General features: G+C 42.7%; 1 protein-coding gene across 23 annotated transcripts in view; it reads left to right on the top strand.

Annotated features, from left to right (window-relative positions):
* Positions 1-26,356, top strand: part of BBX (BBX high mobility group box domain containing) — a 145,792-nt gene that overhangs the window by 53,748 nt on the left and 65,688 nt on the right. For all 23 annotated transcript variants that reach the window (XM_055701171.1, XM_055701165.1, XM_055701172.1 and 20 more), the window contains one exon: positions 26,183-26,353. In XM_055701171.1, coding sequence (XP_055557146.1) covers positions 26,192-26,353 — 162 coding nt within the window. In that variant the 5' untranslated portion in view covers positions 26,183-26,191. The remainder of the gene's footprint in view (positions 1-26,182; positions 26,354-26,356) is intronic.

The following is a 26,356-nucleotide window of genomic DNA, read 5'->3' as shown; positions in this document are numbered from 1 at the left end:
GTTCAGGTTTTATGTGTTTCTATTAAATATAAACAACATGTATATAGTAAGTAACTCTATACACATAATTTTGTATCTTGCATACTAAATAGGAGGCTTGAAAATTCTTGTCCACCCCCCAAGTGCTGAGGTTAGAGAAGTGAACTCTGAGCCCTTCACAAGTGTTTTTATCTAAATATCTTCGTGGTTGCATCAAACTGGCCAGGGAGTTTGCTTCGTGCCTGACACTTTACTGTACCAGGAGGTCAGGAGTTTCCATGTCATCCTTTGGTACGCACTGGTCCTTCCTCAGTAGGTGAGGAGGGCAGTTTACCTGCCTGGGTAATTTTACTACAGATATGTCAGGGTACAATAATGACCGTGGCTTGTAAAAGCTGTATTACAGCGTCATCCTAAACTCCGAATGTCGCAGTGTTACAGTGGGCAGCTGAACCTTCTCATTCTAGCACAGGGCTGCTTCCAATCATCACCAAAAAAACCACAACAAAAAACAACAAAAAAACCCAAACCACACCAAAACCAGGCATCTGAGAACAGTGGTTGCTTATCAGTGTGCCCTTCTCTTTAACGAAGGTGGACAAGGTTGCTTTTCAACTTTGTGCTTTTCAATTCCCATGCATGTCACTTAGGTTTTTCTCAGCATTTGTTTGCAGCTATGAGCTTTGTCATCTTTTCCTCTGAAGGAAAGCAGAAACCACTGGATTTCAAGAATTTGCGACATGCTGATGGAATAATCATACCATCTAACTTTGCATATCTGTGTGCCTGAGTTGAACATGGAATGTGATTTGGAGGTATGAAGGGCTGCTTCCCCAAATACATGCAGCAAGCTGTAAAGCTGTCTAATCTGACAGCACGGCTGCAGGTGTTTCTGTTTCCATTCCCAGGGTGGCTTTTCAGCCTTCCAGGTGTATTCCATCACATGAGGAGGTTCTTTAAGAGGATCAGGGTTCAGGAACTGTTTCCTCAGTAATCTCCTGCAGGACACCTGAATAAATGACTCATCCAGTAGTGCTTTAATATTCTTGGCCTTAACCTGTAACGTAGGGATGCCAAATGTTTGCTTTTGCAATACATACTTATAATTTGTGAAGAGGTAACTTCCTTCTCCCCAATTGATTCAATCTCACACCAATCATATACTCCCTTTGAAAACCCAGTTCCTCAGATCTCCTTTTTTGATGTTTGAATTTGTGTGTTTCAGAGACTAAAAAAGTGTAAATCCCACCTGCAGGTTGGTGGGGTTTATTTGTGGGGGGGGGGTGTGTGTATGTTTGGGGGGTCTTTGTTTGGCTGGGATTTTGTTCTGTCGTTTACTGTCTGTCTTACCTAAAGCAGTTTGCATGTCTTCAGCATTCCCTGCAGCCCAAGACTTTCCTGTAAGATTCGGGTTTTTTGTTCATTTGTCTTCCCCTAGCAAACCATGTAGCTCACATGGTGCCAAAGATGACCAAATTGGACTGGCTTAATTTTGTTCTTGATGAGAACAAGTTTAATAAACTTACCTTTATGGTGTGGATCCACCTTCCGTACGTACAGTTTTGTCCCACCTTATTCTAGAAGCAGGAAACTGTCAGGATTCAAATGGCTGGCGGGGGTGGAATGGGGGCGGTGGGAAGAGCCTGCTTTAATATCACTCAATTTGCATATTTTAGTCGCTAGAGGGCAGACTTGTACTTCTCGGAATAAATTAGTAATTGTAAACTATTAATTAATTAGATCCAAAGAAGCAGAAAGAGTTGCCTAATGAAAATAAACATTTTTGCTGCATTGGTTTTTTTAATAAAGCAAATAGAAAGATTACCATTTTCATTCTACTTAAAGATGCTTCATTAAGAATTTTGTAGGTGCTGTGTTTTCTGAATTGTTTCAGGGCTCTGAAATTTGCTTGGTCTAATGTATTTGAAATAACATTGGTGGGGTTGGTGGACAAGCTTGATCCCCTTCAGAAACTGTGTATATGCATATTTCCTGTGCTCAAAGTCCACTGAGTCCACTAAATTTTCCTTTCAGTGAACTAAAGAAAGAGTATTACAGACAGAAATGAGTTGCCTCATATTTGGGGCCAAAATAACTCCTATTGCACTCTTAATTTATTTCCCACTCTGAAGACTCTTCCACCATGCAGGTGGGAAGCATTTTGCAGTGGTGTAAGAGATGACATGCACCAACAGAGAATAAAGCCAAACTTTGTCTTTCTAAGTTATAGCATAGCAAATATCTTAGCGTAAACCCTTAGTAATTTTCTTTTAAACGACATAGAAATTAATGAGAAGCAACCCTCTCCCAATCTTAGAATTTCATGCCTACTTACTTACCTTGCCTGCACGTTCCCTGTTTTATCCCCCAATAGCAGGTATGTTAATAAAATACAGTAACGGAATTGACTTGCTCAACACTGTCTTGTGGATCATAAACATAATTCTGTTTTATTGCTCATTATCGCAGATTTCAGAAACAGCAAGAGAATATCTGGGATGTGCCTATGTTGTAGTAAAGATTATATCTCCCTAAGATTTTGTTTTCTACTTACTTTATTAATAGTATAAGTATATTGATAGATGAGAGCAGCAACACTGCAAGGACCTTCTCTTATCTTCCTTTTCCCCAAGCTCACTCTCTGTTGGTGCATTTTTGTTTTCAGCCACTCTAGTGTGAAGACTGGTAAACATCTCCTTGCACAGGCCCTGAGAAAAGAGCAGTGACCTCAATTATGCACAAACATACCTCTCAGTTTGGCAAAGACCTGTTGTGAGTTGCAGTGTTCCAAGAGAGACGAAGCGAAGGACATGCACATTGTTCACGCATAAGATTTAAAACGCAGTGGGATTTCTTCCTTGTAGTACAAAGAGCTCTTTCAACCTCCTGTTTTCTGCCTTTGTTTCTTAACTGAGTAATTCCTGCAGCTTGGGTGAATGGACGCTAAATTTGTGTGCCTTATTGATAAGGGCTAAAATGCGAGATGACAAACAGTGAAGAAGAATGTATGCAGATAGAAGGTATTTCTCCACCTGCTCCCACTTCCAAGCAAGTTACCAGTTGCCTGTGACAATAGCAGGTACAACACACTCAGGTTGAAATTACGATACTTGAAGTTGATACTAGACTGCAGCACTGTGCTTGGCTGATAAGAGCTGCCACTGTAGTCTTTAGAAGGCATTTGCTGAGTAGGGTGACTGTTGTGAGACATATCAGGAAGCCACTTTCATTTGAATAAACACTTGAGAAGCCTCAAAGGCTTTTGAAGACTAATTGACACTTGATTTTCAGCTTGTCTTTTCTGGATCTCATTGTCTCCCATTCTATCTCCACCCTCGCACCCTTTTTTTTTTTCTTTTTTTTTTTTTTCTTTTTTTTTTCTGTTTGGTGGTTCAGCCCTTGCTTTTTGGATGGTGGCGTTCACTTGCCTTGCTCTGACTGCCCTCTCTGTAGCTACAAGAAGCTGGATGTATGCTTCTCTCCTCCTTAATGAAGGCTTGGGTTTAATGTTTTGCTTGATTTCTGGTTCTCCTGGACATTTCTAAGGACTGATGAAACTTGGGTGAATCAGGGCTGAAAATAAAAGAACAGTTCCTTTTTGTATGCATTTAATGCACTGTTAAGAAATGGTGCTCAGGGAACGAAGCAGTATCCTTACATTCAGGTATTCTGGTATCATCAAGTGATTAACCTTTGTATGCAGTAAACATTTCATGCTCCAGGTAAACTTTTTTTTTCAGTGCAAAATGTGTTGGACTGTGGATTGTGTCGATGATCTACAGCTGCTTGCCAGCTTGGAGAATGTTAGGGGGATGTTGTTAGGGGGATGATGTTTGTTGCATCAGTGGCTCTTAGCGAGCTGTAAATGATGGCTGTTGTGAGCTGCAGGTTTGCTCACAGTTGCCACTTGCTTGGTGGTATGTTTCAAACATGATCCCTTCAAAAGGAGACAGGATTTGAAGCACTAGCAGGAGCATTCATTGCTTCCACGCTAAGCACACAGGTAAGCGGAATCCCGATGTTGGGAGCAACCAGTTGCTTTATGGTTATTTGTGTCTCCATGGTGATTCTGTTTCCACAGGGATGGTGTTTGTCTGGGTCCTGGGGAGCTCTTCAGCCCCTGTCCCCAGGCTGGGGCAGGCACCTCTGTGCTGCAGCACTTCCAGAATGTAACATCCTCGCCAGGGATAATCTCTTTGCTAGAGATTAGGTGATTTCAAAATCTTGAAATGCTTCTTCTGTCTAGTTAACATTGCTTTTGGCGGCAGTTGCCATTCATCCAGGAGTCCTGATGGGAATAAGGTGGGGCAGTTTTACTCCTGTCAAGCCAAAGGTAATGGTCTGTGGGGCTCTGGGGGCACCAGGAGAGACCACAGGTACTGTGGGTCGGTGTAGTCAGCTGAAGTGGTCCTGCTGAGGCTGTGACCTGTGACTTAAAACAGGTAACAAGATCCCAGAGCGTGGTGATTAGCTGTGGTATCTAATATTATCTCACCGTTCAGGAGGATGCCTGCTTCCCCGTTTTCCTCCAATTCAAGCTGATATTTAGATTTTTAATACCGCCTTAGATTAAGCCTCAGTGAATGCAGTTGTGCCATTTCATGCAGAAATTGGGGAGAGCAGGGCACACGCTGAGCTCCAGACGGCCCTTGTTCGCTTTTGCCTCTGGGCAGCAGCTCTGTTGGGTTAGGCTGAGCTGGGTAACTGGTATCTGGCCAGCACCCGATTCCGTGTCTGAGCTCTTTAACAGCGTGTTCAGTTGTGAACAAATGGGTTGGGCGATGCCACTGATCTGCAAACCTACATCTGGGACATCAGCTGTGGTAGGATGGCTTTCTGTTACCATGGTGGCCGCCAACCTACTGCGCTCACCTGCCAGCTGCTGCTGTGTCCCCCATTGTATCGTCAGAGATGCATGAAGAGCTGGTCAGTGTGTGGTGGGACACACGTGGAGACTTTTGTGTGGTCACAGTGGTCTCCGGAATGGGGGTGTTGTAGTGCGAACAGCAGTCTGGGGCTCTGGTGGGACAGACCGTGCAGCAGACTGCTGGGTGAGGATGTGTTTCAGTGGAAGGTTTTGATAACTGGGTGTCTGCAGCTTCCACTGGGAATACTCTTGTCCCAATGGTCAGGTAAAGTAGGTAGACTCCACAAATCTCATTTCATTGCATTTTCTCCCTTCAAATCTCCTGTCACTAGGCTTTCATAAGCAAAAAATGTGCTTGACCTGGCTTTTGCTGTGGGTTAAAGTGCACGTGTATGGTCAGCTACACAGCTCAGCTACTCCGACTGCAGTGACTTGGTCCTGTTTCTAAGCTTATAAATCCATTCAACCTAAATCAAAGTAGCGAACTCTCAAAATGATTTGTCTTGTGAGGCTTCAGCTTTGTGTCTTCTTTCATCAGAAATCAGTTTGGGTTTTGTGACACACTGACAGTCACATATGTCATGGATTTAAATTCCAGAGTTCAGAACAGCTTTATTCCTCTGGCATCCTTTGAGCTTTGTGGTGTTGAGGAACCAGGCTGTGCTAACTGAGAATGAACAGTTTAGACTGAAATAAGAATAGGAAGCCTCAGAGTTGGTTTTAATTTACTAATGTGAGTTCCTGTGTAAATAAGGGCTTATTGTTACACGTGCAATGTAACTTCCATAGCCTAAAAAAGTAGGAAATTTTAGAAGTTGGTTTGTTGATTTGCATTTCCGTAATGGGCTGTGAAAAGTTATGTGACACAGGTAATCTGGAGAAAGCAAAATGTCAAATACTGGACGCTCGCTCATGGATGTAACGGGCATCTAATTTGATGTAGAGCTTGCATACAGTGCATCTTGTCACTGAGCTCTGGCAGGCTGCAGCACAAATGGTCTTCTGAGAGGCATCTTGCTAGGCATTAATGCCATAAAGCAGTCCATAATTCAGAAGGGTCTCTTTTTCTTTCTCTCAGAGGGTAAAAATTCCCTTTACTAGTTCTTGTAAGTATGTGTGTACAGTAAATTAGACGTTTGATGAAGGCACAAAATCCAAAAGTTGTATATGCTAAACTGTTTCAGTTTAGACATTATTTCACTATATGTATAATAGAACTGAATAAAAAGTATGATTTCTGGCAAATTACTTATTGTTTACTTTCTCCAGTGAGACTATTTTAAAACACTCCCTGCATTTCTGTATGCTTTTATTGTGCAAAGCAATAAAAAATGCTTTAGAACTTTATCAGGTAGGAGTCAAAAAAACCAGCAGAAGTCAGTTTTTCTTCACTAAATACCCATTCAAGGTGATAACAATGCATACAGGATGCTCGGTTATAATGTAGAGTCTGCAAAATATGAAATTACAAACCTGAATGTATTTATCTTATGCTATCTTACTTCTACCTTATTTATCTTTGGCTTTGGGGACTCTATGGCAAAGAGATGCTCCAGAATAACATCACAGAGCGGTTCAACTGTCAGTTTTTCACTTTTTTTGGATCTTTCTCCTTCAATAAGATTTCATTTTCGTAGCCTGGTATAGGTATTGTGTGTCACTATCTGAATTGTAAAAGCTGCTTTTCCATGTAACAAGGAAGGCACAATCTCAACTTGTCAGAGGATGAGTAAGAAAACTCTTTGAATGCAAGAGCGTCATTAGTGCAGGAGTGGTCTGACTGTATTCCCATCTCTCGTGCATGCTGATCTAAATTGGGTTTGATTCTAAGCTTGGTGTAACCTTAGATATTTGTATGGGGTTTCTCTGATAACACAATGGAGACTTCGGGGCTTCCTTAGCAAAACAAGATGGGGAGGGGAAAAAAACCCCACAACACACCAAACCTAGGATTTTTATTTGTTTTGATCCCTATCTCTTCTCCAGAGAGATGTCTTTGCAGGGTTGGGTGTTTTGTCTGTGGTGGTTATGGCAGACGCAGCTTGTTTATAATTTTGTGTGTGAGGATACTGTTCTCTTTTAATGAAATGTCAAGGAAAAAAATTAATTAAATGCACAGTCTCTTTAGTAAGAGAAGTCTTCTCGGGCATTACACTGCTTTCTAAAGATGTTTTTGAAGCGGAACTGAGTAAATTCTAGTCTGCAGTTCTCAGTGAGACAAAAACCTAACGTCATCTTGGGACTTCAGGAGACATCCTCTAGTTTTGCCTGGAGTCGTCCTGAGTACTAGCGGATATTTTCTGTACTTGGAGTGCTGTTACTTGCATAACAATAACTGATGGCAGCCTTTATTACAAAAAAGATGATCCCCAAGGTGTGCTGTCTAATATATTGGCTGCACCATCCCCTATTTCCACACACACACTCTTTTAAGAACCTTAGAGAAAACATCTAAATAATAACAGCTGGAAGGTGATGGTCTTTAGGGCCTTTTTGTTTGTTTACTCACTACACAGCCCCTTCTCTCCTAATAATTTTAGGCTGTTTTGTAGTCAGTTTGGCACTGTTACTGGTGCGAGCCGTGCAGAGGGGAAGGTGCACAGAAGTTCTAACTTGGAGCTCCTGGAGAGGAGGCTGGCAGTGGACCGGGAGCGGGCTTTGTGGAGCTGATGGGGCTGTGTACAGCCCGGAGCTTGGCACTGCTTTGAGGCAGCTGGGGCTGTTCCAAGTGAGATCTCTGCTGTAATGTAGGTGACGTAGGAAGAGCATTGAATTATGTAGTGAGGCGGCGAATCTGCAGTGTAAAAAAAAAAAAAAAAAAAAAAAAAAAAAAAAAAAAAACCGGAAAAAAAACCAAAAAAACCCAAAAAAACAAAACACCACACACCAAAAAAAAACCCCACCAAAACCCACAATGCCTCAAGGCTAATCCTGTAGCAGGAGGCACTTGCCAGCTCTGCCACATCAGTTGTCATCCTTGGATACTGGGGGACGCCCGTGCTCACCTTCCTGCTGCCCCTCGTGTGCAGTGGGGAGGGCCCAAGCTGCCCGGCAGCTGCCCTGGTGGCTCTAACACCCTGTGTCACCCTGTGTAGCTGCAGGCAGGGATGTGTCTGGGTGGCCAAAGCCTGCCACGAGGTGGTGTGGTCAAGGGGATGCTGTGAGGTGGTGCTACTGCATTGACCTGGGTGTTTTTTAAAGAAATTGGTGCTCACAAGGACAGAGCAGGCGTCAGGAAGGCTCAGCAGTTCTGTTTGGGTGCGGGGTGGTGTGTTGATTATTCCTTTCCTTGTCAGCACTGCACGGTCGGTGCCCTGTCCTAAGCTTCTGCTCCAGGGGCTGGGCAGACGTTCTGGACAAGGCACATGTGTGGTGGTGGTGGGGCTTGATGGGCAAATGGTTTTCCTGCTGCAACAAATGACTTCCCTGCAGGAAGGTGAAAAGGTGGAGCGTGGCTCCTACTGTTCAGCTCTGTAGTTTAAAACTATCTGCTTTGGTTCATGATGCAAACAGAAGAGGGAGTGCGACTGGCTTTGGCAAAAAGCTAAAGGCAGATTTACCCTGTTTGAGTAAACCAAAATAACAGCAAATAGGAACTATACAACAGTCAGTGACTTCGGTGTATCATTTACAACTACTTTAACGTGATCGGTTCTTTAATTGATGGCTCACTGTGCAGGAAATCAGTATTACAAGGGCAAACCTTGATGTTGTTGCTGTGCCACTCAACCGAGAAAATGAGAAATTCTCCACTGGAAGAGGTCCCATCCTTAATGCCAGAGGAAGGGGCTTCATCAGCAATTATGCTCTTCACAGAAATAGTTTTGTGTTAATAGTTTCATTTCAGTAAACTATATTTGGACTTTATCTGTGGGCACAGCTGCAGTTTCTCCTTGGCTGGTGGCAGAGTAGCTAAATGTAAGACCTTGAGTTTATGGCCTAACATGTATTCATAGTTAAACGTAGATGTATATTGTCTAACTGTGTATCTGTATTTCCATCTAGGAATATCTGCATAGGCATAATAATACAGTTTATAAAGTTCATAAAAACTTTGCAGGCATTCACGAGTACTGAATCTTACATGTGTTAATCCCCAAAGATCTCCAACAGTGATCAGAAGAACTAGGGGAAAAACACCCCAGTATTTCCATCTTTTCTCTTTCTCTGTGGTCGTAAAGATATGAAGATAAAATCCATAATGCCTACCTGTAATCTTAACTATCTAATCTTGTTTGAGGTGTGGGTTACTTGTGAAGTGGCTTTTTTATGTTGGTTGGAAGTTTATTGTTTTGTTTTTATCTGCTGGAGAACTACATAAGCAGTTTTACCACCCAGATGGAGCCAGACTGTTGGGATTTTTTACATGAAGCCACTTCTTCTTTGACTCTTGGTGAAGAAATGGGACTTTTAAATAGGTGGTAATGTAAACAGAATGAGAACCCAAAGTTTAAATAATCTGTCTTACTAAGAGGACTTCTCCTTTCAGTTTTTATGGGCCTCTGGTGCTTTCATGGTGGTGCTCCAGAAAACCTTGCAGAAGGAGATAAAACGAAAAAGCACAGGCTGAGATCCAATATTTGTGGCAACATAATTTTTGACTGCAGCGCATCCAGTTTACCATTTCGCTCCAGCTTTTTGAGGTGTATAAGGCTTCGTTAAAAAATATTTTCTAAATTTATTTTTTTAATCTCTATTAAAAAAGAACTGAACACAACGAAACCCCAAATGAAACAGCAGTTATTTTCCACACTTTGTATTCATAATGAACACAAATTGCTGAATCCCAGGCCATGGGACTTGGCAGCAGAGGGAACCTGTGTGTTATGTGTTAGTGCTCTCTTTCCATACTTTGGTGTTAGTTAGCAGTGCCTGTGTCAAATGTTTTCCTACAGGTTTTTCTTCCTTTTTTCTTTAAATCAGCATTCTGATTGGTTGCGTTGTTACTGGAAGATGCTGTTGCTGCCATGGGTGGACTTGAGGTGTCCTTCTTTTCAAGAAAACATTCAGTGTGTAAATATTTTGCTGAGTACTTCGTCTTTACGTTTTGGGAATCTGTCTGTGCAGTCTGTCTATATGGGTTTCTTCTTCAGTGGTAGTAGGCTTGTGCAGTGAAAGTGTGAATTAAAGATAATTGACTTTGGAAGTGGCGGACTTTTTCCTCTGAGCTGAGTTTGCCCTTGCACTGAGAATATTTACAATGATGAGAACTCATTTGCTCTTCCTAAGCTTTAGCCAAATGTTTGACTTGTCATAATTTAACTGATACAAGGCAAATTGAGGTATTTAATGCCAGTGTCAGAAAGAGTTACCAAGAGCCAGTTTTCACAAATCCAGTTCTAGTCTTTACAACTGGGATGACTCATTTAATCTGAAGCAATGAAAACAGAAAAGCAGGAAAGATGTTGAAGCACAGTGGTGTCAGTTCATCTTCCACTCTTCACATTCAGAGGAAGTCTTTCCAGTCAGGATGGAATTTTTAAGCTGTCTGTAGTGTAACTTCATGAAGGTGTGGTGTGTCTCCAAGGGCAGGAGTTCAGGACTCTGTTGGTGGGGAAAACGTCCTTAGAGTTTAGTGAGCTAAAGGAGTTCCACTATTGAGTTCGTATAGTAGCATGAAGCAGGTGGTAGGATTGCTCAGATAACACGGCACATCCACGGTTAAGTCCGCTTCATTCCCTTACCATAGTGTCACAATTTAAATCGGTGGAGGAACTCAGGTCATAAATAATGAACACAGCATAGGCGGTAGGAAGTGCTCTCTACAGGAGCACTAGGAGCAGTAAGGTGCGTAATGAGTATTTCCCTGTCCACAGGAGCCAGCCATTAGTTATACTGGAAAATGTTCTGGACAAATCATCAGTTTCCCCAGGCTTTTGAAAACGTTGGATACACATGGGGATAATTTTTGGAGAGTGCTGAGAGCCTGAATGAGTTGTGGCTTGTTGGCTGGTATTGTAAGAGCTTTTTATTTTAACTGATTCTTTTAAGATCTTGATTTATTAAATGGTAAAAAGTGTCCAGCTTTGTGAGTTGCATTCCATTGTGAGTGGGCATCGGAAGATAAAGACAAAGGACTACTCAGTGTTTCAAAAGCAGAGGTTTCCGAGTTGCTGCTTAGTGAATGGTATGTGTTTGCGCTCACATACGCATGGCATCTATCCATTCTGCGAGCTCTTCGTTAAGAGCCCAGCATTTAATAAGCAAGGATCCACAGTGAGGTTTGAGAGGTTTTTTGCGTTCGAGTGCCCCTCCACTTAAAATCTTGTAAAGCCTAAAAGAAAGCCCTTCTCTTGCCTCCTGAGGATGTTTTAGTGCAAACCTGAGCTATTCACAGAAGGAACTGTCTCAGTTGGTTTTAACTGTCTCATTCTTCAGTAGGCTGGTTTTGGTCCCTGGCAATGAGATCCTTCATGTCCCCACTTAAGGCTTCTGAAAGACCTGTGTATCACGGAGATTGCTGCCAAATTAATGCATCCCATAGCAATCCTAGAGTATTTAAAAGATCTCCCACCTATTTTTTCTCAAACTCTAAACTGCAGAAAACATGGGAAGTTCTTTTTGAAACTTGAACTGGAAAGTCTGCTCCAAGCTTACTGATGTCCTTGGGCATCTTCACTGCTTCCAGTAAGCTTTTGATCAGCAGATCATGTGGGGTTGTCTGCCCAGTTGCTTGCCAGCTCACCAGGGACCTGGACTGTCAGGGAGGACTTGTTTGTGTTTAGACCTTTGAGCACAGAGCAACAGATTTCTGAACCAGCCTGTCCACAGCAGATCACTGAAGATGTTAAACATCTGGATTTTGGAAGGAATTAGTTGAATTTTCTGCCAGGTTGCTCTTGTCTTATTCTTACATTGCATACATCACCTGGGCAGGAAGCTAACTTGTTTGCTCTCTCACTGGCTGAGGTTTTTTAGGGCTTTCCTCAGAATCCCAGTAACTTCATGCTCTTCCCCCTATGAAAAACAAACTTTTTAAAAAATGAAAGTGCTAAGGAAGGCTTGGACTAAATGGGATTCACATTTCCAAACACAATGAAAATACCATGCTGTGTTTAGGTCTCACGGATTTATTTGGTTTGGTTTTATTGAGTGGGGGAGAGGTGTTTGCAGACTTGGGTCTGTAATGTTGGGTAGCTTGCTGAAAAAATACAGGAAGCGTTGAGCCACGCAGGCTGTGCTACCTGTTCCCCAGCTACTGGTATTTCCAGCTCTTCTGCATTTAACATTGCTGGCAAATACGGTTGTAATCTCAGGTTACTGCAGGTCGACTGAAACAGTGTCATCATTCTCATGGGTCATGCAAGAGGAAGAAATCAGGCCCTGAGGTGTTTAATTGTGCTCTAAGGCACAAAGAAACATCTGGGAGACAGCAGGCTGGCTGACCTCCGCTCAGTCCCTGGGAGGACCGTGGCACTAGTCCTCGAGGGAGCCGTTTGGAGGCACATGAAGGACAAGCAGGTGACTGGGAACAGCCAAGCATGGATTCACCAGGGGCAGATTGTGCCTGATGGATGTGATGAAGTGATGGAGACACAGTGTGGTGGGCAGAGGGAGAGCAGAGGGGGCCTTGCTTTACTTCGGTGTGGTACCAAGGGTTTTGACACTTCCATTAGCATCCCTGGAGCCAGACTGGATACAGACGGGATGGATGGTTGGAAGGATTACACAGTATGAAAAACTGGCTGAACAAGTGCATTCAGCATTGAACTGGCAGTGTTACTGGTGGTATTCCATGCAGGCTGATACTGGTGCCAGTGTTGTTTAATAATTTCATTGATATAAATGATGGGATGGAGTGCACCCTCAGCAAGTCAAGGTGACATCAAATTGGTGGAAGTAGTGGATGTGCAGGAGGGCAGAGCTGCTCTTCAAAGTATCTCCAGAAAGTTGGAGAGGGCTAACAGGAACCCTGTGAAGTTCAAAAAGAAAGGCAGAAAACAGCTTTGCGGGGAAGACCTGGGGATCCTAATTCAGTATCAGTGAATTGAATAGGACTCGGCAGCATGACCTTGCAGCCACAGAAGCAAACTGAAGGCTGGGCTGTGTGAGCAAGAACATAGCCAGCAGGCTGAGAAGAAGGGGTTTGCCTACTCTGCATTTCTGAGACGGTGGACCCCCATACAGGAGAGACCAAAGAACTGAAGGGAGCACAGTTAACTACTGAGGTTGGGTCTGGAGCACATGACATACCAGGAAAGGCTGCAAGAGCTGGTTGTGTTTTGGCTGAGAAAGGCTCCAAATGACTCCAGCTCTCTGTAGGACAATTGGGAAGAAGATGGAGGTAGACTCTTCTTAGTGGTGCACAGTGAAAGGACAGGCAAGAGGCAGGAGTCACAAGTTGCAGCAGGGGAAATTCTGGTTGAGCATGAGGAAAAATACCTTCCCTTGTGAAGGTGTTGGAGCAGGTGCCCAAAGAGGTGGTGGGTTCTCCATCCCTCGGCAGGCTTCTGAGTAGCGTGACCCAGCTTTGAAGTTTAGCCCTGCCTTGAGCAGGACTAGAATCCTCCTGGTGCTATGAATGTAGTCTTTAATATTTTCTTTTTCTTGAAATAATAGTTTGTTAGTGCATGAAAATTAATTACATTGTCTAGTTTTAAGGGGAACAATGCAAACATATTTGCCATAAATCCTTCACATGCAGCTTGTGTAAAATTCCTGGCTCTCAGTCTTTTGAAGTGGACACTGCTGAATCATGTGATTGTTTTTCCATGAATTAAAAATGAGCCAAGTCTCTTTCTCCTTAAAAGAGACTGTTATATTCAGCAGAGCTCGAGGTGGTGATGCATTTTTGCAACATTAGTGAGCATGCATATGGCTCAAGAATGGGAGCATTGTCTACAGCCCTGCTTACTTTCGATGGTTTAGTTTGAAGCTTGTTTGAGAGAGAGATTTTTAAAGAAAAACTGAGCACTCTGTCTTACGGCATAAAGCTACCTTCCCAGCAAAGAACAGGTTTTCTTGGTAGCTTGTTTTCTTCCAGGAGTTTGAAGTCATTCATGGCCAACATCCATTGGGCCCCAGGAGAATGTGCCTGTAACGCTGCAGTGAAACGCCGGATGTTACATAGGGGTGCGTTCAGTTACACGCTTCTGAGATTTGTCAATATTGTTTACCATTATACAGGATTTTCTAATTCATACTGGTATCCATGTAGCTTTCAATTAAAGCAGTTTTTAAAATTATTGTATGAAAGACAGTAATTTTTTTTTCCTTCTTAATTGTCTTAAGCTCTGTGGGTTTGACCTTTAGACCTTTTCCATCAAATAAAGTCGCTTAAGACTGCATGCAGAATTTTAGTTTACGTTTCAGCTGCGTCTACATTTCATGCATGAAAAAAGCCATAGACTTAGGCTTGGTGTTGGGTGGCATCCTGCGTCCTGGGGGAGGTGCTTTGTTCGCTTGGCTCCCATCGGTTTGGTGCATGGGCTCTGAGTGGGTGTACACCTGGGAGAACACACAAAATGCGCTTATCCTGAAAAGGGCTAGTAGCCATCCAGGGCAAAGCATCCCTGCCTTCCAAATTGAGTGCACGTACCATATAATGGATTAATTGAATAGCAAAGTGCAATAGTTTAGGCAATGAGATATGGAACTATGGGACTTAAAATTATTTTGATGGGTGTTAAAAGGAGAGTTTAATCTGCTGAGTAGCTGAGGCTGCTTTTTGAGACTAGACATGCAGTAAGCTAATACTCTTCCTTTTCAGGGGTTTTTAAGTAGTGTTGTTTATTCCTTTTTTTTTTTTTAAATCTCTGTGTTGCAAAATTTGATTGCTCTTTCTGGCATTGTCTATGACCCATTCTTGTATTCAGGGGCAGCTTTGTGTTTGCCTGCATCTCCAGATCTTTGCATTGCTTTTTATCTAATCGCTTGGAGGTATCCTGTAAATTTTCCAGGACCTGTATATGGATTGTTATGCTGAGGTTGTTGGATAAGCCCCAAATCAGGTAGACACGTTCCATGGTGCATTTAAGGGCTTGTACGTGTTATGAATGGGAGGCAGCACTGGAGTCTGAAATAGGATGCTTGCAGGTTTGTCCATGCAGTGTTTTGTCGGCACAAGCAACCTGGGTTGCCCAGCGCACTCCTCCCTGCAGTGTGGTGCTGGGGTGATGCACCGGGCATGCTCGGGCTCTGGTGTGCGCTTGGAGTCTGAGTTCTGCGGCTCCGGGGAGCCCACCGGGAGGTGGGTCTGAAGCGTCCCTTGCTGGGGACGCTTAACGTCTCAGTAATTACCCAGGTAACAAGTGCACAAAAAGATTGCTGAATGTGAAAGTTTTCATTTTAATTTCTCAGCTTACATCTTCTGGAAGGGAGAGATGGCAGAAGGGAGCAGGGGCTGGCATCTGAGCTACAGACTGTCTTCCCAGTTTGACCACAAATTTGTTCCTGAGCTTTTTTCAAGAGACTTCATCTCTCAGATTCTTGCCTAACTGGAAAAACTGGGATGATATCAATGTTCCCACCTTTTTATTAAAGTGATTAAAATCTAGATTCAAGACAGAATGAATAAAGGCTAAGCATTTTTAAATATTTCTTTTCCCCTAGTGAATCTGATTCTGCCACAGAAAGGTAGCTAACAAGTCTTGCAGTAGAAATATAATAGAAGAGGATGTTTAGTAACAGTATGTTTTTAACTTCAGCTCTGTCTCAGACTCTTACTTTATAGAGATAGATAGCAATATACATACAATTTAATATCTGTAACTGTATCAAACTGTGTTACAGAAGCAGATCATCTTCCTTTTAGGCTCTCAGAGGTCCGTTATAAAGAAGCCCGGATATTTTTGTTGGTTGCTCAGCTATCTGATGCTGACTTCCATATTTTTGTCTGGAGATTTCCAGATGGATATACAAGCACACGTGCGTGTCTTTGCATGTGCACTGAATTCAGGATTTGATGTGCTTAGCATGATTCGTACAGGTTGTCTGCATGGCATGCACAACAGGTTTGGTGCCTTCTGGGGCACACTGTATTGCATGTGCGCATTTAGTAGTTTTTCGGGGTACCTCATCAGCCCAACTCCTTACACATGGAGAATAATGGGATATTTGAGGTGGGAGGCAGAAGACCTGAAGTGATTGTTCCCGTTACGAGACTAATCGGTTAAGTCACCAAACTTGGCTGAGTATCAAATGTTTGGGTCTGTGTGAGATCACAGGTTGAGCTGAGTGTAAACCAGAAACCTCTTGATGCGGCACGGTGAATTTTTGGCTTTATCTGATGGGAGGGATGCTTAGAACATGCTTTATTCTGCAGGATTTTCTCATATGATCAGTTGAGGCCCTGATTGCTTATCGACTTAAACATGTTCAGAATTTTCTAGTGATAAGTAGTCATTAAGTTGTACTGAAAAAGCTCTAAATGATGAACTGACATTTGTGCCTTTTTTTGTTTCCATGGGTACGATGGAATATAAGAAAAAATAAGATATATTTTTGCCCCTTTTTCTTCCAGTTCCTTAGTCCTGAAATCTGCACTCTCCTGTCCCAAATTCAGTCCATCAGAATGCTTAAACTTAGGCTTAATTTAAGCATCTACTTACCACGAGAGGACCAAGAGTCACATAATAAAATACCAGTAAGTGGTAGAAATAACACTCTTAAAATTTTAAAAGTGGGAAAAACTTATTTATTTTCAAATACCAAATTGAAATAAAAAGGAGAGTAACCACTAGATGGCACTTTAAAATTGTGTATTGAGGTAGTACATCTGCTCTCAATCTCATTACAAATTTTGATAGACTTAAAAAGGATTTTATATGGATCTGCCTAGTTCCGAGAGATGGTGGTGTTTCCAAAATTCTAAGTTCCTTTAGCTGAGTCTCCTTCTTCTGTGATCAAATAAAACCACTGCACTAAGGAGTCTGGTCTGCATTAAAAGCTCATTCCTGATGCTTAAAATGCTGCCTTTAGAAAGAAGAGAAATGTATGAATAACTGATAAATGTATGTGAATTAGTTTGTTCTCCACTTACTTGTCATAGAATCGTTTAGGCTAGAAAAGACCCCTAAGGTCATCGAGTCCCACCGTGAACCCAGCAGTGCCAAGCCCACCCCTGGGCCCTGCCCCTGCGCGCCACGGCTGCCCGGCTGCTGGAGACCTGCAGGGACGGTGACAGCCACGGCCCTGCGCAGCCTGTGCCAGCTTTTTTTGGGGAAGAGTTTTTCCTAATTTCCGATCTAAACCTCCCCTGGTGCCACGAGGCAGTTTCCTCTTTTCCCTATCACTTGTTACTTGGGAGAAGAGATCTGTATCCATTTTTTTAACAAAATTTTGCTCTGCCCTGGTACTCTGTTTACCTTCTTGGGTTATGCCTAATTTGAGATGCAACGTATTTTGACAAAGTGTTGCTACTTTAATATTTCTTTTAGAATTATTTGAGGTCAGTAGCTTGGAAATTAACCCAGAATCTTGTAGAGGGGGGTCAGACAGGGAACAGACTGCAAGGATTTACTTTTCACAAATTTTTTGCTTTACCCACATTATCTCTTGGTAGGGGGAGAGGATGGAAGGAGGCGCTGACAATTTGATTCTTCAGAAAATAAGGTAGTAGTAGGAATTTATTATCAAGTCAGTCTTATGGTATTTGTCAGTGATCATTGCACATCCCTGTTTTATTTAGAATTTTCATGTAGCTTCTTTATTGTTGTTTCTGAGGTACACAAGAGTTACGTTGCCATGATTTATGAGCTAATAATTTTGAAGATGAGCAAAGCTGAGTAAATACTGTCTGTAGCCATTAATTTGATTATTCTTCCATAGGAGCCGTGGGTAGTAGCTTTTTCGAGGGGTTGTTTGGACAACTGTGCTAGCCTATTGTACTTGAGTTGAAGAGAGCAAGAGTAGACACACTATAATACCAGGTTGTGCAAGGATATTTTATGGCCTATTAAATATGGATTAAGGAACTAATTCTTTCATTTGCTCATACAGCTGTATATGGTTCCCCTGACACTGGTGGTAATTATGACTGAATTTTATTATGAAAGCTTCGTTACGCACATGGTAAACCTTAGAATGGCTTACAGTGGCGGTGGACACAGCTGCATTGTCCCAGTTTTCTAGAAGACACTAGGACACAATCAACAAGAGGTGAAAAGGAGAGTTGGAACAATTTTCCCATTCAGCTGCGCTCGCCCTGCCACGTCTGCTGCAGGAACGTCGCCTCTTGTGTGCCGTGCTGCGCCAAGGCACTTGGCTGTGGTTTTGCCATGGCTGGACCCTACTGCAATTTGTGTGCCTCCTAATCAAAGATAAAAATGAAGCTTTGGGAGTGGCAAGTCAAAAAGATTGATTTTTTTATTATTATTATTTTTATTTTTTCCATTCAGAGGGTTTTGCCCTTTGAAGGCTGTAAGCAGAACTCCAGGCCATCTCTCTTTTTGATAGACAATTTCAATTTGACTTTGGGTTCTGAGAGCTGAGGGGTGGTCTCTTATTATTTTTATTACTTATTTTTATTTTTTTTATTCTTGCTATTGTTGGTTTGTTGTTACTATTATTACAAATTATTGGCATTTGGATTATCCAAACTCTCTCCGACCATCCTACTTGCATTCAGTACGTTTTGAGTACACTTCTAAAATACTTTTTTTAGTTACATATTTCAAATTTCATGTACCACTTAGTTTTTGTAATCAGATTAAACCTTTTGATGCTTAGCATGTAGGGGTGATGCCTTGGGTGGTGCGTTCAGCAGTGCCACTGCCGCCGCGGGGGTCCAGGGCGCTGGGGGACCCCCCGATATGCACGGCCCTGGTGCCCAGTGCCGCTGCTGGTGAGGGAGCGTGTCCCAGGGCTTGGCCACCCTTTTCCTTCCCGTCAGCATGGGCTGCCCGCTTGGGCTCTGCATTACGGATGTGGAAAATAGAATATTTGCTGATGTATTTTATGTATTCAGAGCCTGTTATTTTGTCTTTGTCAAGCTAAATGATGCTAGTTTTCACAAAGCTTTATTTTTTTTTTTGTCCTTTTGCTGCTTCTTTCTTTTCTTTGCCCTTGTTTCACTTTTTTTTTTTTTCTTTTTCCTACCCCCATCTTTCCATCTCTTTTTACTGATTGGTTTGGGGTTTTTTTAGTGTATTTTCTAGACTAAAACTCCCAAGTTGTAGTTTGACAAGCAGTTTGCCTTACTGACACCAAGCACTTGCTGGCAGCCTAGCTGTGATACACTCACACCCTGGTTTTCCAGCATCGTAGCTGATGCAGCTTCCACGTTTGGGTTACATCCTGAATTTCAGGCTGAGTTTTAGCTGAAATATTCTGTTGGCTGAGTAAGGTCCAGTTAGCTGTGTTTGTTCTCTGGCAGGGGCGTAAGGAAAACCCAACAGTCAAGACCTACGCTGAGTTTTGTCTTTCCAATTTCCTTACCCGTTTACTCCTGCACTGTGCAGGATCCAGTTCTACGTGTGTCTTTCAAGGGCAGGATTTGCCTGTCTTTCACTTATTTTAATGAAGAGATTCTTAAAGGCTGCAGAACTCCCTACAAAGTAAAATATGTAATATTTTATTATATTTCTTCATGTTGCAAAGAGGGGGGAAAAGAGAACTAGAAAGAAAAACAAATGAGAAATTCAATCATCATTAAAAGACTTTGCAGTAGATTACATATCTCCTCATAACATTTCAAGCTTTATTTCTTGTATTATGCTTAAGTCTCACGGACAGGTTTTAAAACACAGTTGCCTGAAATGGTGACACAAGTGCATCTGGGCAGCGTATTTCTTGCACCGAATAGGCAAGGTTTTTTTATGTATTGAATGCAGGAGGTTTGCTTGTTCAGCGTGAGGTTTTCTTATGCCAACACATGCGCTTGCTGTCTGTGTGTTTCCCATTTTAAAAGCAGATTTGGAAAGAGCTAGCAGTTGAAATGTGCTTACAAACATTCTTGCTGGAGAATTAACTAGGACGGTATTAACCAAAACTAAGACGTGCATAAAAAAAGGCAAGTGAACACCAGCAACAGATTCCACCCCCCACCCCCCCTCCTTTTTTTAATTGAAGCATCCTGATACCATGCTAATGGTGAGTACAGTTGTTCACTATCAAGTGCTTTTCATGCTAGACAAAACCTGGTTATTTCTTAGCATTAAAAAAACCCCAAAGAACATCTTATTTCTTGTGGATGTGTGAATGAGCAGGGAAAGAGTAGAGCTGAAGTTTAAAATCTATTGACTTTTACTATATGTTGCTTTTATTCCTCTTTGGTAGGCATGAAAAGTTCACTTAAAAAAAAAATGCAAAAAAGTGATGTTGACATTTGATGATCTTAGTGTTTAATTTTATGTATTAAGGAACAAAGCAAGCAACTCAGATCTGAGTTTTAAGAGAGTAAGGAATAGTTTAAAATTATTTATGGAGATAGAAAAGTGTGTCATGAAAAATTCAGTAAGACTTGTTGTTGTGTTGCTAAGAGCTCCATGTGGTGACAGTCTGTCCCAAACCTCTGCTCGCAAACAGGACTCCATTGAGTCTCAGCATGTCCCCCATTAAACCATCACATCTCCGAAAATTAGAAAGCTCATTAATGGCTTTCTGCTGTGAAGCAATAAAGAATATATTCACTGACTGGTCAGTAATTAGTGCCAAGTAGTTCTTGCCCTTCATTATAGAAATGCTCGGTTACTCCAGAGCTAAAAGAAATTTATTTTTTCAAAAACTTTCTGTATTTGTGTAGGTGTATTTAACTGCCAGAAATATCCTTTTGCTTTTATTTGAAAATTCAAATACATCTTCAGCCCACTAGATCTGGAAGAATATGAACTCGTTTCTCAGTCCCTTGCTTCTTTGTGGAAACCGCTGAGGTTACTGAATTGGTGGCCCCCAAAACACCAAGCCGTTAGTGTCATAGTTCGGTCCCCTTTTCTCTTTTTGTTATTTGTTGTTATAAAATAGTAGAGGATTTCCGTTGTGTAAAACCGAGCAGAAAGTGTAGAAAACCCACTTGCACCTTTGCTCCTTGGTACCAGTAATCCCCATGGAGTCAGCTGAGGGTCCAGCTGGACTCCAGCGAATGTGGTTTGAAGGTGACAGGACAGCAGAAGTTCATTTCCACTGTCCTCATGGAAGCAGGACGAGCGTTGTTGAAGTTCAGCCGTTCTTCCACGGAGAAACTTCCAGCAGGGACTGCACCATAGTCACAGTTCGCACCTCTGGGGTTCTGCCTTTGCAGGTATTGGATTTCTTTCCAGCCTGTATCACAGCACGTGCCTTACAGCGCTCGGTTACTTTTGCAGACCTTTATAAGGATTTTGGTGTTTGTGGACGTAGTTTGGGGAACTCCCAGTGAGTGCAGCTTGTTGAGCACAAGCCCTAGCAGCATTCTCACTGACAGATCAGCCGTGGGGTGAGAGAAGTCGGTCATCTGTCTGTATTGGGTTTTGTAAATAACAGAGGAAGACAGGAGGAACCCAAAACTTAACATTAATGAAGCTAATCAAACACTTGTTGTTAATGAACACTTTAAAAAGTGAAGACCTGCGCACAGTTGTGTAATGGAAATAGCTTTTTACAGTATATGTTTCTAAACAATCATTCTTCTCCCCTGCTTCCCTGCATCATCTAGCTCTTTTCTTGAGGAATCTTTCCCCCCTCCCCCCCCCCCCCCCCCCCCCCCCCCCGAAGCCTATTTGGTATACAGATTTATAAGACATCCAAGAAAACTGTAATTCTTTGATTAATGTTTCCAGGACCAGAAAGGAAATAATACAATCAGGGCACAAAAGAAAAAGAAAAAAATATTGTTCAAATTTTTACTGGTGTAATAGCTCTGTAACGTTTGATCTGTGTCTGCACGGAAGGCAGGTGTAGAACATCGCCCTGAGGGTGTCTCTTGCTGTCAGTGGATCATGAATGTCAGCCCTGACAGGTATCCTCTGGTGATGCTACAGAGCATATGTGGCTCATTTTAAGCAAAACTGTCCATGCTTTTGTCTCGTCTTCTTGGAATATTCCTACTTTCTCCCTAGTGTCTTGTCACTTTTTTGTCATCCTTAAGCTGAGAAATATCTTGTAAAATCTTGTTAGCTGGTTATAATTGTTTTTCCTCTTACTAGCCTCTAATAGCCATTACATATGCCTTAGAAGACGCATGATATTTTTAGAAAGTGTAGAAGAAATTACTTTTGTATGTGATATGGTTTATAAACTCCAGTTATTGCAAATTTTGCACTTTGCGTGCTGTGTATCTTCCATACTTTTAAGCCCTAAATCCTGCAAAGGCTGCCCATGGCTTGTTCTGTGACTTGCTATGGAACTATTTCATTGCCAAGAGTAAACGCATGCTTCGCTTCTTGTAGGGTCCAAGGCCAGCTCTCTTTTCAAAAGCTGGCTGGTAGGGATGCTTGCCAGCACTCAGGGATCCCTGAGAGGGAGAGAAGGAGCTCATGTTTTTGCTTGCTTCTGGCTGCCAGCTTCCCCTCTCCCATACAAAGCAAGCAGCTAACATGCCATTGATGATGTGTCAAGGGGGAAAAAAAATCAGATAAATAAACAGAATCTGAAGAGTCCACTGAACAGATTCCATTGATGTTTTGCCATTCAACAAGTGGATGATGCCAGTAAAACATCCACTGTCATTTAGTCATACATACATTAACTTGGCCGTGGAGTGTCTTAAGTAGTTACGCTATGTCTTGCCAAAATCTTCCATACAAAAAAAATGAATGAAAGTGCCCATGTTGTTTTGCTGAGTTTCGCATTTGACTCTTGTTTGGGTTTTTATGGCACAGCTTCTCTCATAATTATATAATTGTATGTGAATATATCAGCAATTAGGGCAAAAATGTCCATGACGTGTGGTGTAGTAACGTGGAAGATGAAGCAATCCCAAGGAAAAAAAGTTCATTGCACTCTGTCAACATCCATTTTTTAAGAGGAAAAGTCTCATGTGATGTAATAGAGAATTAGAACATTTTTCATTATGCCAATCCTGCATATGATGGAGAGAGGCATCAGCAAAAAGTGAATACCAAAAAAGTCTCTGAAATGTGGGTCAAAACTTACAAGAACTTGGATAAGGAAAAATGGGGAGAAAGGCTTTGGAAACACAGATGTATTGAAAAATAGGGGCTGAAGTAGTTTATCTGTCCACGCTATGAATGGCCCCCTATTTTATAGGAGAGAAGAAAGGGCGCAGAGGATAGAGTATGTAGCTCAACACACTGAAGGGGTGGGGGGCTTCCAAGCCATACTGTAAAAACAAAGTTGGAAGTCAGCCTGTGGCCTCAGTTCTCCTGTCAGCGGGGTTACGTCAGGAGGGGTTTTGTCATTGACCCTGGCAGAGATTCACTGCGAAGTGGAAGCAAAGCAAAGAGCGGCTGCCTGTCTTTCTGTAGCGAGTGCGCCTGTGTAACAGCCAGGGTCTTGCTCTGGGCCTTGGGTCTCCTGAGCTTGTCCAGCTGGTGGGCTAACAGCCCATCTTGCTAAAAAGCCTCTTTATGGTGGCACTGCTGCTTTGGGGTGACAGCTAGGGTGAAACGGTTCATGATTTAAGAAAGCAGCCTAAAGAACATCACTTGAATTCCTAGAGCTGAATGTATGTTTCTATTTCAGCACTAATGTGCAGTGACCTTTGGTTAATTTGTATTTCAGGAGTAACTGGGTGTTCAATACCTAGCCTTCATGCATGGAAAACAAAATATTATTTGGGAGCTGGGTGGTACTAAAGAAAGACAATGTCCTGAGAGCCCCTTGGGGATTTGCAGGGTGACCGGTGCCCAGGGTCTGTGCTGCCGTGCCAAGCTCGGCGTAGAGCATAGGCAGGGCCTCGGGGGCGATGGAGAGCACATCTAAAATACACCACAGGATCGCTTCAGTCCTCTGAAGTTTTCTTCTGCTCATCTTTCGAAAGGCAGCAGGCAGAGAGGTGCCAGCTAAAGGCAATGCTGTTGAAATAGCCCTGAGACTTCAGCTGAGCCTTGTAAGGGAGGATCGTGGAGCACTCCTCAAATGTTAATTTAATTTCACACTAACGCGGTAGAAGGCTATCAGTAATACTCAGCTTACTTAGGAGTGCCTGTAGGCAGAACCCATAGGATTAGCTCACCAAGATAAGTCAGTGGTAAGGGCTGGAGCAGCGGACTCCCTGTTGTAGTGTATTTATCCTGCTGAGACGTAATCCGCGCACTTATTGATCACAGTAATAAGCAGATCTCTATCATTTAACACATTCCGAGACTTAATGGACCTCTGCTACCCACACGAGCTGAAGTTCCTGCTCAAACGGTAACTCTGCTGCTTTGTTGATTTGTGTCCAAAACCACCCCAAACAAAAGCAAATGGTGGTTCAGCACTTTAGGAAGAGAGGGAGGGAGTGTGGTGCGGTGTGGTATGAGGTGGAGGTCATGGTGGGATAGAAATGATTTCAAACTTGCTTTTCACAATACTGGATTGCACCTTGATTTTCCATACTTCAATGCTCTTTTAAAGCCAAAGCTGTTTCTGTATGTTTGGATCCACTTTGCAAGTCAGGGACAAAGATCTAGGTGAAAGGGTGCCTGATTCTGTGCCGCATAGTATCTCTGAAAAGGCAGGAGCTGGTTACAGAAAATGAACCGGAGGAGCGGGTGCCGTAGAATCAAAGTTTATATGTGCTCAAGGTAGAGGTGGTGTGATGGGGACAAAGCGTGCAGCTTAATGGCAAGCTGCCGTGAATTTACAGGGCATCCTTCACCAGTGGGGGCCTGCTGGTGAGCAGGGGGGAACTAACAGAATCTAATAGACATCCAGGAAAATACCATTTTTAAATGGAGGTTAAATTTTCTGAACCTGCTTCCTTCAGGGTTGTCTCCTCCAGCCAGCAGTATCTGAAGGTCCTTCAGTTTTCTGTGCTGTTGGAGCTGGCGGGGGAAGCGGCTGCGTATGCATATTTCTGGTGCAAACAAGGGCACGTTGCCAAAATGCCAGTGAGTTAACCAGCAAGAAACACACCCAGAAGAGATCAGCCAAAAGCAGGCTGAGCGGTCGCTGAATGCAGGGCATACGGAGGAGTGTGGCCAGGGCAGTCCAGGCTATAGCTGCTGTGTGGATGGTTCTGGTGAGGGATTCAGCTTTCCCTGCTGCCGCTGCAGGATGAAATACTAGCGCACGCATCTTCCAGAAAGCAGCATCCAAAAACGTGACATGGCCTTGCAGTTACAAGGCTTGACCTCTTCTCATGCCCTTCTCCTGAGAGTCAGCAACAGAGCTGCCTCTGGCTTTGCTGGTGGGACCAGGACTTAGCCCAGCTTCTTTATCAAGCTGGCAAGAAGCCCCTGTGAGACTTCATCGTTTTTTGTCGGCTTTATAAAGATCTAGCTGGCTAACTGCTCTCCAGGTTCAGTTTGTTTTGATGGTTGCATCACTTTCTTGGAAAGCCAGCCATACTCCTGTAAGGATTATCCTTGACGTTACACAGTGTGAAGAGAGACCAGACTGTGCTGGCAGCACTTGCTTGCTCTAGGCTTTGGTACTTGGATGTGATGTGCTGGGTTTATTTATTAATGTATTCATTTACCCCTTACTTAAGTAGCAGATCTCTTAAGCCATCCCTTAAATGGGTAGTTAGCATGTGTTAAGCATGTATTTTTACTGAGAGGTAGTTCTGTAGTATTTCTTAAATAAGGATACACACAAGGCAGGTGTGCAAGTAAATATGATTTACCTTCTGCACGCACTTGGTTCAGCGTATGGTTTTTGTTTGCTGTGTGGGGGCTGTGGTTGATGAGTACTTTGGAAGTGTCAGGGTAACTACTTTCTGTTTGTTTGCTTCAAATCTGTGTATTAAAACTCACTTCTCTTAGGCAGGGAGTCAGATTTCCCTATTGCACCTTTTAGCGGCATTGGGAAATCCTAGCTCATCGTGTCATGGGGTTCTGCATCAACATCGCTATATATAAGCGCATGATTAACAGATGAGTAGCTGGCGATACGTTCCACCGCTAAAAAGAGGGATATCCTGACACTTTTAGTGGCAAAATATGGAAAACTACGGTAGACACAGGTGCGGGAGAGCTGTGGAGTCTCTCACTCACTTGACTAGTGGTGTGTGAGGGCTTTTCTGCTATCCTTACGATCGGAGCACATTTGAGAGTTGGGCTGTCAGGTGTCCTTGCTTCGTGCTCTTAAATTGTATGTTGCTAGTTAATCTGGGCATTAGGTGGAAATGTTAAGATTGGAAAAGATACATCCATGCTGTTGTTGATAATTGGAATAAATCTTTATTATCTTGCCAAAAACTTCTGAGTGTCTTGCACTAGTGCCTCATGTACTTGTCAGTGGTTTAAGTATCTATATGCTGGTCATTTATACCTAAGGGTTTGTTGTGAACTTACGACTATTTTTGCATGACAGGTCACCGTAATGAAAGGCAGTAGTAGGAATAAGGATCATTCGACAGAAGGAGAAGGAACTGGGAAGCGACCAAAAAGAAAGTGTCTTCAGTGGCATCCCCTGCTTGCCAAGAAACTCCTTGACTTCTCTGAAGAGGAGGAAGAGGAAGAAGAAGAGGAAGATTTTGATAAGGTA

This window comes from Falco cherrug, chromosome 2, assembly GCF_023634085.1.
Source record: "Falco cherrug isolate bFalChe1 chromosome 2, bFalChe1.pri, whole genome shotgun sequence".
Lineage (NCBI taxonomy): Eukaryota > Metazoa > Chordata > Aves > Falconiformes > Falconidae > Falco > Falco cherrug.
This window is presented reverse-complemented; position numbering and strand designations above follow the sequence as displayed.